The sequence below is a fragment of the Podarcis melisellensis genome, assembly GCF_964234715.1.
Source record: "Podarcis melisellensis genome assembly, chromosome: 17".
NCBI classification, from domain to species: domain Eukaryota; kingdom Metazoa; phylum Chordata; class Lepidosauria; order Squamata; family Lacertidae; genus Podarcis; species Podarcis melisellensis.
The window spans coordinates 32,894,902-32,906,975 of record NC_138534.1 but is presented as its reverse complement, the minus strand read 5'-3'; the positions used below and the strand labels follow the sequence as shown (position 1 = coordinate 32,906,975).

Sequence of the window (12,074 nt, the reverse complement as noted above, 5' to 3'; positions counted from 1 at the left end):
CCGGCCAGAGCGGCTCCGGCTCGCGGTCCTCCAGGCGCCGCGCCCCCTATCGGGGGAGAGTTGGCGTTTCAAATGGAGCGCGCGCCGTCGGAGGGGGGCGGGGGACCACCCTCTTCCATATACAGTAAAGTGGTTGGTTTTTGTTTTTTTTACCGCCCTTCATTCGAAGAGCTCACAGCCTATGCAGTTATAAAACAAAATGTTAAATAAAAAGGACCCTTTCTCTGAGATTCCTGCATTACGGGGAGGGGGGTTGGACTAGATGACCTTTGGGATCCCTTCCAACTCTCTACAATTCTATGACTTGTAATTTATCTGAAAGGCCTATGGGGCCCTCTGCGCAGGCGCAAAACCTCGTCAGAGACCCTCTTAACTATATTGGGGAGGCGGGCGGAAGAGAGGGTGGGAGGGGCCGAGTAAGATTGCGCGCGCAGGACAGCGCGAGCGGAAGTGACGTTTTGGAGACCGAAAGGAAGTGGCCGCGCGCCGGCAGGGGGTTGGAATGTGAGCTTGTGCGCAGGCGCAGTCCTAAACAAGTGCTCCTGCTCTTCGGCTGCGTTTCGTTCTTTCTCACAGAAAGGAGCGCGCGCGCTGTTCGGGTCTCGCCTTCCGTCCCTTCAGTTTCCTGCATTTTGGTTTAGTGACCTGCCGTGAGTCGCCTTCGCCAAGATGTACGACGCGGATGAAGGTGAGGTCCCACATAGGGAAAGCAGACTGAGTGGGGGGGGGGTCCTTCATCTGTCTATGGGGCGGTTGGGGTTTCTTGAGGGAGGGCGGGGAGTCTAATGTCTTCCTTAGCTCTGAGAGGTAATCCCAGCAGTGACTCTAGAGGAGAGAAATCAAGGCTTATGACATCTCTTCAGCCTGCTTAATAATAATGTTGTGAGTTTTTTTTTGAGGGATTAACCGTTAAAAAGACTCCAGCTGGATCAGACCAAAAGTTCATATGGACTAGCATCTTGTTCTCAGATGTTTGTGAGAAGCTGGCGAGCAGGACCGGCGTGCCACTTGAAAGTCCCTGCAAGTGGCAGGCAGAGGCAGCCAGCCTCTGATAGTGGAAGTAGAACATGCCATGAACCACTTGCAGAATCTCAGGCAGATCTCTGACACACACACACACACACACACCCCTGTTGTGCAGGAGGGATGTCAGAGTAAACCCTTAGACCAGGTTCAGTCTCCTTAAGGCTCACAGAGCAGGACTGGAGTTGGGGTTTATCAGTTAGGGAGTTTGGAAATAAGCACTTTTCAGAAATGAGCCGTTTGATAAAAAACTCTTAAAAGGAACTACATACTATTTCGTGAAAATATTTGTTTTGCAGATATGCAATACGATGAGGACGATGATGAAATCACTCCAGATTTGTGGCAGGAAGCATGCTGGATTGTGATCAGGTAACTTTCCAAATGGAAAATACAATGGTTCTGATTTAGCCAAAGTTGAAACACTTTTTATAGTCTCACTGAATTTCAAAAGAAGAATATGGCATACGTGTTTAGAATTATTTTATTCCGTTCTCTGAAAAATCACTTTATTGCTAAACCTAGTGTTAAAGGTTAGACTTTCACTGTACACTTGAAATGAATGCTCCCAAATCTCCTGATTTTGAGCATCTGTCTGATCACTTTTTCCATTCACTTCCTTCAATCTTTATTCTAGTATTTTTTTCCTACCAAGTGTTTGCTAAGTGCAGCTGTGCCTAAATCTCTTGAGGCTTATCTACAAGTAAGATGCCACTGAATGCTTGCTGCATTCTATGAATGGGCAAGAGCCACTTGCCAGACCCACAGATGTCGCTTACTTTGTTAGTGTAATTGTCTTCAGGTGGTCCTTTCTGGTCACATTCTCATTCCTTTCATCTTTTGGTTTGTTCTGCCAGAAGCAGCTAAAAAGTAAAAGCTCATTCTTCCCATAGATCAGTAACTGAACATGGAGCTAATGCTATTCATTCAGAAGGTCTCAGGTTCCATCCCTCACTTTTCTGGTTAAAGCAGGATTGGGAAAGACCTATGCTTGAGACCTTGGAAAGCTGCTGCCAGTCAGAATATACAGTACTTGGCTGGATGATGCTGTATAAGATCACTTTCCCCGGCATAACCTCCTTATGCTACAGATTTTTAACAAAGATCCTCCCCTCTTACCTCCAGTCCAAAGGGACATAAAACATTCTGTCCTATAATGGGTATTCAGTCAGGAAATTTATCTGAGAGTTGTTCTAGGAGAATTAAAGGTAAGAGAACTTGAATTTTCATACAAATGATAATTAAAGATTTAATTTTTTATCAATTAATTGTTTGCATTATTTGATTAAAACCCATCAGCAGATTTTTAAATTAATACCATTTGCTTAAACGTTTTAGATGGTATGATACACATGGGAATCTAAGAATGAAAGCAATCTGCTTTTTACTTCAGAATTCTCGGTTTTGATCTTATACTAAACTGTTCATTCTCACAAATTACCTTCCAAAGTTCCTATTTTGATGAAAAAGGCCTGGTCCGACAGCAGCTAGATTCTTTTGATGAATTCATTCAGATGTCTGTGCAGAGAATTGTTGAAGATGCACCACCAATTGATCTGCAAGCAGAAGCTCAACACGCTACAGGAGAAGTGGAAGAGCCAGTAAGAGCCAGTCTTATCATGTTAATTTTAATAACAATAATAATTCAAAGTAAGGTGTAAGTCAGGCATTTCAAATCCTGTCCTATGAAAGTTGTCACTTCCCATTGTATAGAATTTCTAAATGAAGCCTTGTGTTACTTTCAGCCACGCTACCTTTTGAAATTTGAGCAAATTTACCTCTCCAAGCCTACACATTGGGAAAGAGATGGTGCCCCATCACCTATGATGCCAAATGAAGCCAGGCTGCGAAACCTTACGTAAGCAATATCGACTTCTCTTATTAGTGATGATATATGGTGAAACCTCAATTGTAGCAATGTCTGAAATACAGTAGCACAAAAAAATAAATAAATCCTGGGCTAAATTTGTAGAGCTACCGGTATTTCTAGTTCAAATTCCCAACTACTTGGCAAAAAAACTCACGTTTCTTTAATATTTAATTAAAATTTATTTTTTTCCCCTTTGAAACATGGCAATTTCTCTTTCAAAGGTATTCTGCTCCATTGTATGTGGACATAACTAAGACAGTTATTAAGGAAGGAGAGGACCAGTTGCAGACGCAGCATCAGAAAACTTTCATAGGCAAAATTCCTATCATGCTACGATCCACCTACTGCTTATTAAATGGCTTAACAGACCGTGATCTTTGTGAGCTGAACGAATGCCCTCTTGACCCTGGTGGCTATTTCATTATTAATGGATCAGAAAAGGTAAGAATTATGAAATCACATGGAAAAAATGACTTGCACAGAAAATTCCATGCATTTGGTACATGGTAGCTTCACCCTATCTTCTTCTTTGCTCACCAACCCCATCTACCTTCTGTCAATATTATCCCCATGTTGCACCTCACCAAACCTACCCTTCTCCCCTTAGAGCTGTTCCTTTGTGGTTCACCTGATCTGCCCACCCCAGATTCTTTCCTCTGATTCCCTTCTCCTCACCCTCCAACCAGCTGCAGTGGTCCAGCAGCTTTCAGAAGGCGGTTGTCATGGTGTAGTTCACAGTGCCACCTGTCAGTGGTCAAATGAACTGCTGCATGTCGACAACCTTACCCTTTTATTATATGTAAGAAATGTCAAGAGTGACATCCCATAGACCTCCTTTCTTGTAATCTAATACTTGATTGTAATCTAATGGGGTTGATTTTGTTTACCTTTGGGGGGGCACATGGTGAATGCTTCATTGCTGAATAGAGAGAGCCCAGGTCTCCTTGAAATAAATAAATAAAAATTAAAAAATTGTCCAGTAGCACCTTAGAGACCAACTAAGTTCTGGGTATAAGCTTTCGTGTGCATGCACACTTCTTCAGATACCTGAAGAAGGGTATCTCAAGAAGTGTGCATGCCCACGAAAGCTTATACCCAGAACAAATTTAGTTGGTCTCTAAGGTGCTACTGGACAATTTTTTATTTTTTTATTTCATCTGCATCAAACAAACATGTCTACCTACCTGAATCCAGGTCTCCTTGGTCCAATATCATGTGTTACATTTGCACACATGATAATTCCTTCCTCTAGTCTCCAGTTCAGAGATCTCTTAAGGCATGTGTGCCGTATCTTAGATGATGAACAATGATAGCCAACGTTAATGTTACAAAAGTGGACTCTTAAAACGAGCTACGTCTTTGTGCTTGCTCATTCCCCAAACAGGTTCTGATTGCTCAAGAGAAGATGGCTACAAATACCGTATATGTGTTTGCAAAGAAAGATTCCAAATATGCCTACACCGGAGAGTGTAGGTCTTGCCTGGAAAATTCTTCTCGGCCCACAAGTACGATTTGGGTCAGCATGCTGGCCAGAGGCGGCCAGGTAAGCAGTTTGGCTTAAATCCTGAGATTCCAAGAGGGTAAGAAGTCTGCTTAATGGCTGTGGTTCCCAAAGTGGAGCCCCTTAAGAAGACATAAGCAACTGTCAAGCAAACTACAAATGCTGTTATGACTCACTGCTATTATCTGTTGTAATTGACAAGGCAGTGGGTTTCTCTCCTCTCCTCTCCCCTCGCCAGTTAGTTTAATACTAGCAACCAGTGGCCGTCTGAAACTCTGTTTATTTTTGGCAGCTAAACGTTCTGACCGTCCGTGAATTGTACATCTGATACATCTACAGTCTTGCATTACCTCTTCCGTTCTCCCCCTTCCCACCTTGATGGTGAACTTTTGTTTGCACATTGGGAAGGAGACGAGTGGTGGAGTTCCTCCTCAGAATTAGGGAAACAGGAATGAGTTTGCATTTTGATCTACAGACCAGTCCTAGTCATGTTTACTTGGAATTAAGCAGCATTTAAATTGCAGGGGTTTGCCAAATAAACATAGTTAGGATCTGAGAGGCCCATTAATTCTAACAAGAAAAAAAAATGGTATTGAACTTAATTTGTCCCAAAGTACTTTGTATTTACAGCCCAATGTGTGATAATTTTTTAAAATAATTGTTTTGTAGTCCTTGCACATGCTCACTGGAATGTTGACTCCTTTTTCTTTTATATATATATATATATATATATATATATATATATATATATATATATATATATATATATTTGCTTTCGTAGATTTTCACGGGTACAGGAATGCAGGTTTTGGTGTCCTCGGGTGTCTTCCCGTGTAAAAGTTGGGGTGTCTAGGCGACGTTTCGACGAGGTCTCACTCGTCATCTTCAGGCTGGTGCTTTCGGCTTCTTGTTACTGGAACAGAGCAGGATCTCAGTGTTTGAGTTCCTATAAATACTGTTGAGGGGGTGTGGTGTATAGCCTCCAATGTTCTGGGCAGAGAGGAAGTTCCCAGGCTAGTGTGCCTTTTCTTCTTTTGTTCCTTAATTACTTGAGGGATATCTTGAGTGATTTCTTGAGTGATATCCTGAGTACCACTTAGGTGGGTCATTAGGTGTGGATTAGTTGCTAAAGTCTTTGTGTCTTGACCTCTTGAACTTTGTGAAGAGTTTTTCTGAGAAGATGGCTGTACTGCACTTAGTTGTGCTCTGGCTTGGCTTCGTGTATAGGGGCGAGCTGTGGTTTTGTGGCCTGTGTCAGCCAGATCTGTGTAGGGATTGCAGGGGGGTGCAGTACTCAGGATATCACTCAAGAAATCACTCAAGATATCCCTCAAGTAATTAAGGAACAAAAGAAGAAAAGGCACACTAGCCTGGGAACTTCCTCTCTGCCCAGAACATTGGAGGCTATACACCACACCCCCTCAACAGTATTTATAGGAACTCAAACACTGAGATCCTGCTCTGTTCCAGTAACAAGAAGCCGAAAGCACCAGCCTGAAGATGACGAGTGAGACCTCGTCGAAACGTCGCCTAGACACCCCAACTTTTACACGGGAAGACACCCGAGGACACCAAAACCTGCATATATATATATATATATATATATAGATGCCTTATCATAAACTGCTTTAAAAATCATCCCAAAAGCAGTTTTCTACACAACATAAGGGTCTATTCAATAATCATGTCCAAAATCCCATTGGGCTTACAGAACTAGTTGCAGAGTTCTTTAATTGTGGGCTTTTCAAGTTACTGAGTCACCTGTTCATAGTTCTGAAGGATCAATTAGAAATGATGTAAACCTTAGTATTGCAGCAATGGTTTCTACCATTGGAGTAAAGAGGTTTTTGAAATGTATCCTGTTCTGGATTGTATGGGCTTTAACCTTTGCTGAAAACAATATATTTGAAACGAATAAACTAATAAATATTTGCTCCTCGAAGACAAATGCATTGAAAATCTGTTTCTATATCTAGGGTGCAAAGAAGAGTGCCATAGGTCAACGTATTGTGGCAACTTTGCCCTACATCAAGCAGGAAGTCCCCATTATTATTGTTTTCCGTGCGCTTGGTTTTGTGTCTGACAGAGATATACTGGAACATATAATTTATGACTTTGAAGATCCTGAGATGATGGAAATGGTAATATCTTGATTTTTTTTATATTGATCTGTGACATAGAGCTACACGTATATTCAGAAACCTTATGTAATGAAACCCAGCATGCAAAATTGGTTGCACTCAGTTTTACTTTTACCAACTAATTCTGTAATGTCTGCTTGCCAGTACAGTCGTACCTTGGAAGTAGAATGGAATCCATTCTGGAAGTCCTTTCAACTTCCAAAATGTTCGAAAACCAAAGCACGGCTTCTGATTGGCTGCAGGAAGTTCCTGCAGCCAACCGGAAGCCGCGAAAGCCCCATCAGACATTTGGCCTCCAAAAGAACGTTCGAAAACCAGAACACTCACTTCCGAGTTTCGATCATTCAGGAGCCGATTTGTTCGGGAGCCAAGGCATTCGAGATCCAAGGTACAACTGTTTCTAACATCTAACTTTAATGCTGACTTCAGGAAGCTCCTCAACCCTGACAACACCATCTTTTTAATATATATGACAGGTTAAGCCTTCATTGGATGAAGCGTTCGTCATCCAGGAGCAGAATGTCGCGCTGAACTTCATCGGCTCAAGAGGTGCAAAGCCAGGAGTCACCAAGGAGAAAAGAATCAAGTATGCAAAAGAAGTTTTGCAGAAGGAGATGCTTCCGCATGTCGGTGTCAGTGACTTCTGTGAAACCAAAAAAGCTTACTTTCTTGGGTATGTAAATATGCGCAGTCTGCCTGTGGGAACTTATTTGCACATTACTTAGATGAGGGTTAAAAAATGAAGACAGAAGCCTGTAGCAATATTCTTGATTAAGGTAATAAATCAGCATAATAAATAATAATAAATATTTATTATAATTAACAATAAAAACAAATATTTTAGGAAAGATTTACAAGTTCATTTCCCCCAAACAGCTTAGGTATATAATGTGTTGATAACTTCTCAAAGTGATGCAATTTAAAAATAGCTTAATGTCCTCTTTTTGTCCCAGAAATCTGAATGCCCAACTCCTGTTAAATAACCTGCTTATTTTGTTAGGTACATGGTTCATAGGCTTCTGCTGGCAGCTTTAGGGAGAAGGGAGCTGGATGACAGAGATCACTATGGCAACAAGCGGCTTGACCTTGCAGGCCCCTTGCTCGCTTTCCTGTTCAGAGGGTGAGTGCAACAAGTTCTTCTTGTTATTTATCACTGATAATGTATGTTCAAAGGTTTTTCCAAAATGTTTTATGAGGAAAGCTGGTCCCGTCTCCCTACAGCTGATTTTTTCTGATTTCTTTTTCTACAGAATGTTTAAGAACCTGCTGAAAGAAGTTAGAATATATGCACAAAAATTTATTGACAGAGGGAAAGATTTTAACTTGGAGCTGGCTATTAAAACCAGGATTATATCGGATGGCTTGAAATACTCATTAGCTACAGGGAACTGGGGAGACCAGAAGAAAGCTCACCAGGCCAGAGCTGGAGTATCTCAAGTAAGTGTTCAATCAATCTCATGAGGCTGTGTGTGTTGCAGGTAAACATGCCATTCATATCTGAACCCCACTAACTTGATCAGATTATTTTAGGAGTCTCACTGAAATCTGCATGGTTTGACTTTTTTTGGTCCTCCTTCGCCCTTGGCCTTAAGGAATCAAAGTGAAACAGTTGGAAGGTCATATGGGGCCTTGACCTGAGTAGAAAAGTTCTGTTTTCTGCAAGAGAGCAGTTGTGGGTGGCTATGGGTTGTGAGCAAAGGGAATATGACATTTTGGGCATGAGAGCTAAGAAAAAGGCTGAGGACAGCAAGGGAGCAGATCTCACTCTTCCACTGTGCTCCTTCTAGATCCACACTTGCTTTACTGTAGCGTCAAATGCACCCTGGCTGCTCGCCAGGTCTGAATTGAACTCTTAGTTAATTGCCATGCTGGAGTCACTCTGAATATTGTAACTGAATGTTCATTAACTGTACGATAACTCAGTTGGTTAGAGCATGGTGCTGATAATGCCAAGGTTGCAGGTTTGATCCCCATACAGGACAGCTGCACGTTTCTGCATTGCAGGGGGTTGGACTAGATGATCCTCAGGGTCCCTTCCAACTCTAGGATTCTATGTAACTTTCAGTTTAAGTAACTGGATATTTAGCCCTTGTCAGTATTGATATGTGGTATATTCCTGGATCTCATGCGGAAGCCTAAAAATGTCCTCTTGTTGCACCTCTGAAGGTATTGAACCGGCTCACCTTTGCATCTACGCTTTCCCACTTGCGCCGTTTGAATTCCCCTATTGGCAGAGATGGCAAACTAGCAAAGCCCAGACAACTGCACAACACCTTGTGGGGAATGATTTGTCCTGCCGAAACACCAGAGGTAATGCGGAGATAGGATTGAAAACAAAGCAGTCCGTGTGCCCATGTGCTTCAGTGTTTTTCATCTATGTCTGAATTTGCAATGGCAGTTGGTTTCATTTTTAGACTTCATAAAGAAATTTGATAAAGCCGGTGGTTTAGGGGAAAGCGATTTAGGAAACCCTTGTGCTTCTCATAAGGTGATTAGGCTCCCAGTATGTTCCCGAGAACAATTCATAGTGTTGGTGCTGACCTTTAAAGCTCTAAGCTGCCTCGGCCTGAAGGAGCATCTCCACCCCCATCGTCCAGCCCAGACACTGAGATCCAGCACAGAGGGCCTTCTGGGGGTTCCCTCACTGTGAGAAGGGAAGTTGCAAGGGAACCCAGCAGAGGGCCTTCTCGGCAATGGCCCCCACCTTGTGTAACGCCTTCCCATCAGATGTCAAGGAGATAAACAACTGCACGAATTTTAGAAGACCTCTGAAGGCAGCTCTGTATTAGGAAGTTTTTAATGTTTGATGTTTTACAGTATTATGTTTTTATATGTGTTGGAAGCTGCCCAGAGTGGCTGGGGAAACCCAGCCAGATAGGCAGGTTACAAATATAACAACAGCACATGTTTTTTCATTCAGAAGGTTTCGGGTCCAGCTTCTGTTATCTCCAGGTAGGGTTGTGAAAGTCCCCTGTCTGAAAACAGGAGTGTCCTATGTTCAGTCTTCTCATTTGCACAGTGGAGTGGTAGGCAGGTTTGAGACCTATCCTTAGTTTATACATGCCTCAGAATACCCAGGGGAGACCTGGGTGCTGCAGAATTTCTCAGCGGAAAGGGTTGATGTGAACATGTCCATAAAGAAAGCTTTTGATTCAGAACTTTTGTGCCTTGGGAATTTCATGAAATCTGCACATGGTCTTAAAGAGATGCCGGTGTAAAAAATAACAACTCCATGTGTCCTTAGGGTCATGCTGTGGGGCTTGTGAAGAACCTAGCCCTAATGGCATATATCTCTGTGGGGTCTCAGCCATCCCCAATTCTGGAATTTTTAGAAGAATGGAGTATGGAAAACTTAGAAGAAATCTCTCCAGCAGCTATTGCAGAGTAAGTGTGAAAACAATGTTTTAGTATTGATAACGTCCATATGGTTCAATCTAGGACAACGTTCTCAAAACCCTTTTCTTCTTTTCTGAAGTGCTACAAAGATCTTTGTGAACGGCTGTTGGGTTGGGATACACAAGGACCCGGAGCAGCTCATGAACACACTAAGGAAACTGCGGCGTCAAATGGACATCATTGTGTCGGAGGTAGATATTGGGTCATAATATTGCTCTACCCAGTGGAACGCAATAACTGGAATATTCATTGACTTGCTGCTATATTTCAGGTAGCGATTGTTAATAGCGTTGGACCTGGCTTGCTGAATCCGTTTAAAATTCAGAATGGCCAGTTCAAGCACTCTTTTGCGTGTAATCAATCACTTCTCCACAACCAGGTACCCTCCAGATCTTTTTCTCTTCAGTTCCCATCATCCCTGATCATGGGTTGAGCTGTCTGGGGCTGATGGAAATTGTAGTTTAAAACATCTTGGGAGTATCAGGTTGGCTTAGGCTATGCTAAACATTTGCCATTCTCCTACCATTGTTTCTGAGCATTATGCTTTCTCATATAGGTGTCCATGATCAGGGATATCAGGGAGCGGGAAATTCGCATATACACCGATGCTGGCAGGATTTGCCGCCCACTTCTAATCGTGGAAAAGCAAAAGCTGCTGCTGAAGAAGAGGCATATCGACCAGCTGAAAGAGCGTGAATATAACAACTACAGGTGGGAAACTTTGCACGGTGCTTCCATTCCTGTTTCATTTTTCTTAAGGGATGGTGTGTATGTCTCGTTCTTCGCCACCAGCATTTGTGAAATGGTGTGTTCATAGTAAGGTAAAGGGACCCCTGACCATTAGGTCCAGTCGTGACTGACTCTGGGGTTGCAGCGCTCATCTCGCTTTATTGGCCGAGGGAGCCGGCATACAACTTCTGGGTCATGTGGCCGGCATGATTAAGCCGCTTATGGTGAACCAGAGCAGCACACAGAAATGCTGTTTACCTTCCCGCCAGAGCGGTACCTATTTATCTACTTGCACCTTGATGTGCTTTCGAACTGCTAGGTTGGCAGGAGCAGGGACCGAGCAACGGGAGCTCACCCCGTCGCGGGGATTCGAACTGCCGACCTTCTGATCAGCAAGCCCTAGGCTCTGTGGTTTAACCCACAGCACCACCCGTTCATGGTAGAGGAGGCAATATGCTGTAGCACACCAGCTGAAAAGATGATTTGCCAGTGAACATCCGTTACCGAATCAGTGCTTCTGGCGGAGTCGATTGTGTGTTACGGCATCATGTGTAACTGGGCAAAAGGGCTTCAAAATTGCATCAACGCTGCTCATTTATTCCAAGTCCTGGTGCTGAAAGATTTGCAGTTGCATTAAATGAAAACTGGATAGCTCTGTTGGGTAGAGTGTGGTGCTGATAATGCTGAGGTTTGCAGGTTTGATCCCCGTATGGGACGGCTGCATATTCCCAACTAGATGAGCCTTAGGGTCTTTTCCAACTCTAGGATTCTAAGTTCACCAGTTGCAAATGGACAACACCTGCTTGATATAAAATCAGATATTTGGGCCTAAAATAACCGAGGCCTTTTTTCTTTTTTAAAGCTGGCAGGATCTGGTGGCCAGTGGTGTAGTAGAATACATTGACACCCTAGAAGAGGAGACTGTCATGTTGGCCATGACTCCGGATGACTTGCAGGAGAAAGGCGTTGCCTACTGTTCAACCTACACCCACTGTGAGATTCACCCATCCATGATCCTAGGAGTCTGCGCATCGATTATCCCATTTCCTGATCACAACCAGGTTTGTAGAATTTGTTATAAGGTAGACAATAAAAAGTTTTTTAACTGGACCATGGCAGAATATGTAAGATCTGCTTATGTGTGCAAAATTTTTTTTAAAACCTGCAATGATGTTTTCCATCTTAATTATCTTCTTTTACCTTCATAGTCTCCTAGGAACACATACCAGTCTGCTATGGGGAAACAGGCTATGGGCGTTTACATTACCAACTTCCATGTGCGTATGGATACCCTTGCCCATGTCCTGTATTATCCTCAGAAACCCCTTGTAACAACACGCTCCATGGAATACCTGCGATTCAGAGAGTTGCCGGCAGGTATGTTTACAAGGTCCTCTTCTGAAACTTCTATGCT

The 12,074-nt window shown here is 43.0% G+C and overlaps 1 protein-coding gene across 1 annotated transcript in view; it reads left to right on the top strand.

Annotated features, from left to right (window-relative positions):
- The first annotated feature begins 489 nt into the window (after positions 1 to 489).
- The window catches only part of POLR2B (RNA polymerase II subunit B), a 24,333-nt gene continuing 12,748 nt past the window's right edge, over positions 490 to 12,074 (top strand). The window contains exons 1-16 of the mRNA XM_081893838.1: positions 490 to 688; positions 1,323 to 1,395; positions 2,474 to 2,624; positions 2,769 to 2,881; positions 3,115 to 3,334; positions 4,278 to 4,436; positions 6,371 to 6,535; positions 7,012 to 7,208; positions 7,536 to 7,655; positions 7,786 to 7,972; positions 8,702 to 8,845; positions 9,780 to 9,919; positions 10,011 to 10,122; positions 10,488 to 10,642; positions 11,523 to 11,721; positions 11,869 to 12,037. Coding sequence (XP_081749964.1) covers positions 670 to 688; positions 1,323 to 1,395; positions 2,474 to 2,624; positions 2,769 to 2,881; positions 3,115 to 3,334; positions 4,278 to 4,436; positions 6,371 to 6,535; positions 7,012 to 7,208; positions 7,536 to 7,655; positions 7,786 to 7,972; positions 8,702 to 8,845; positions 9,780 to 9,919; positions 10,011 to 10,122; positions 10,488 to 10,642; positions 11,523 to 11,721; positions 11,869 to 12,037 — 2,323 coding nt within the window. The 5' untranslated portion in view covers positions 490 to 669. The remainder of the gene's footprint in view (positions 689 to 1,322; positions 1,396 to 2,473; positions 2,625 to 2,768; positions 2,882 to 3,114; positions 3,335 to 4,277; positions 4,437 to 6,370; positions 6,536 to 7,011; positions 7,209 to 7,535; positions 7,656 to 7,785; positions 7,973 to 8,701; positions 8,846 to 9,779; positions 9,920 to 10,010; positions 10,123 to 10,487; positions 10,643 to 11,522; positions 11,722 to 11,868; positions 12,038 to 12,074) is intronic.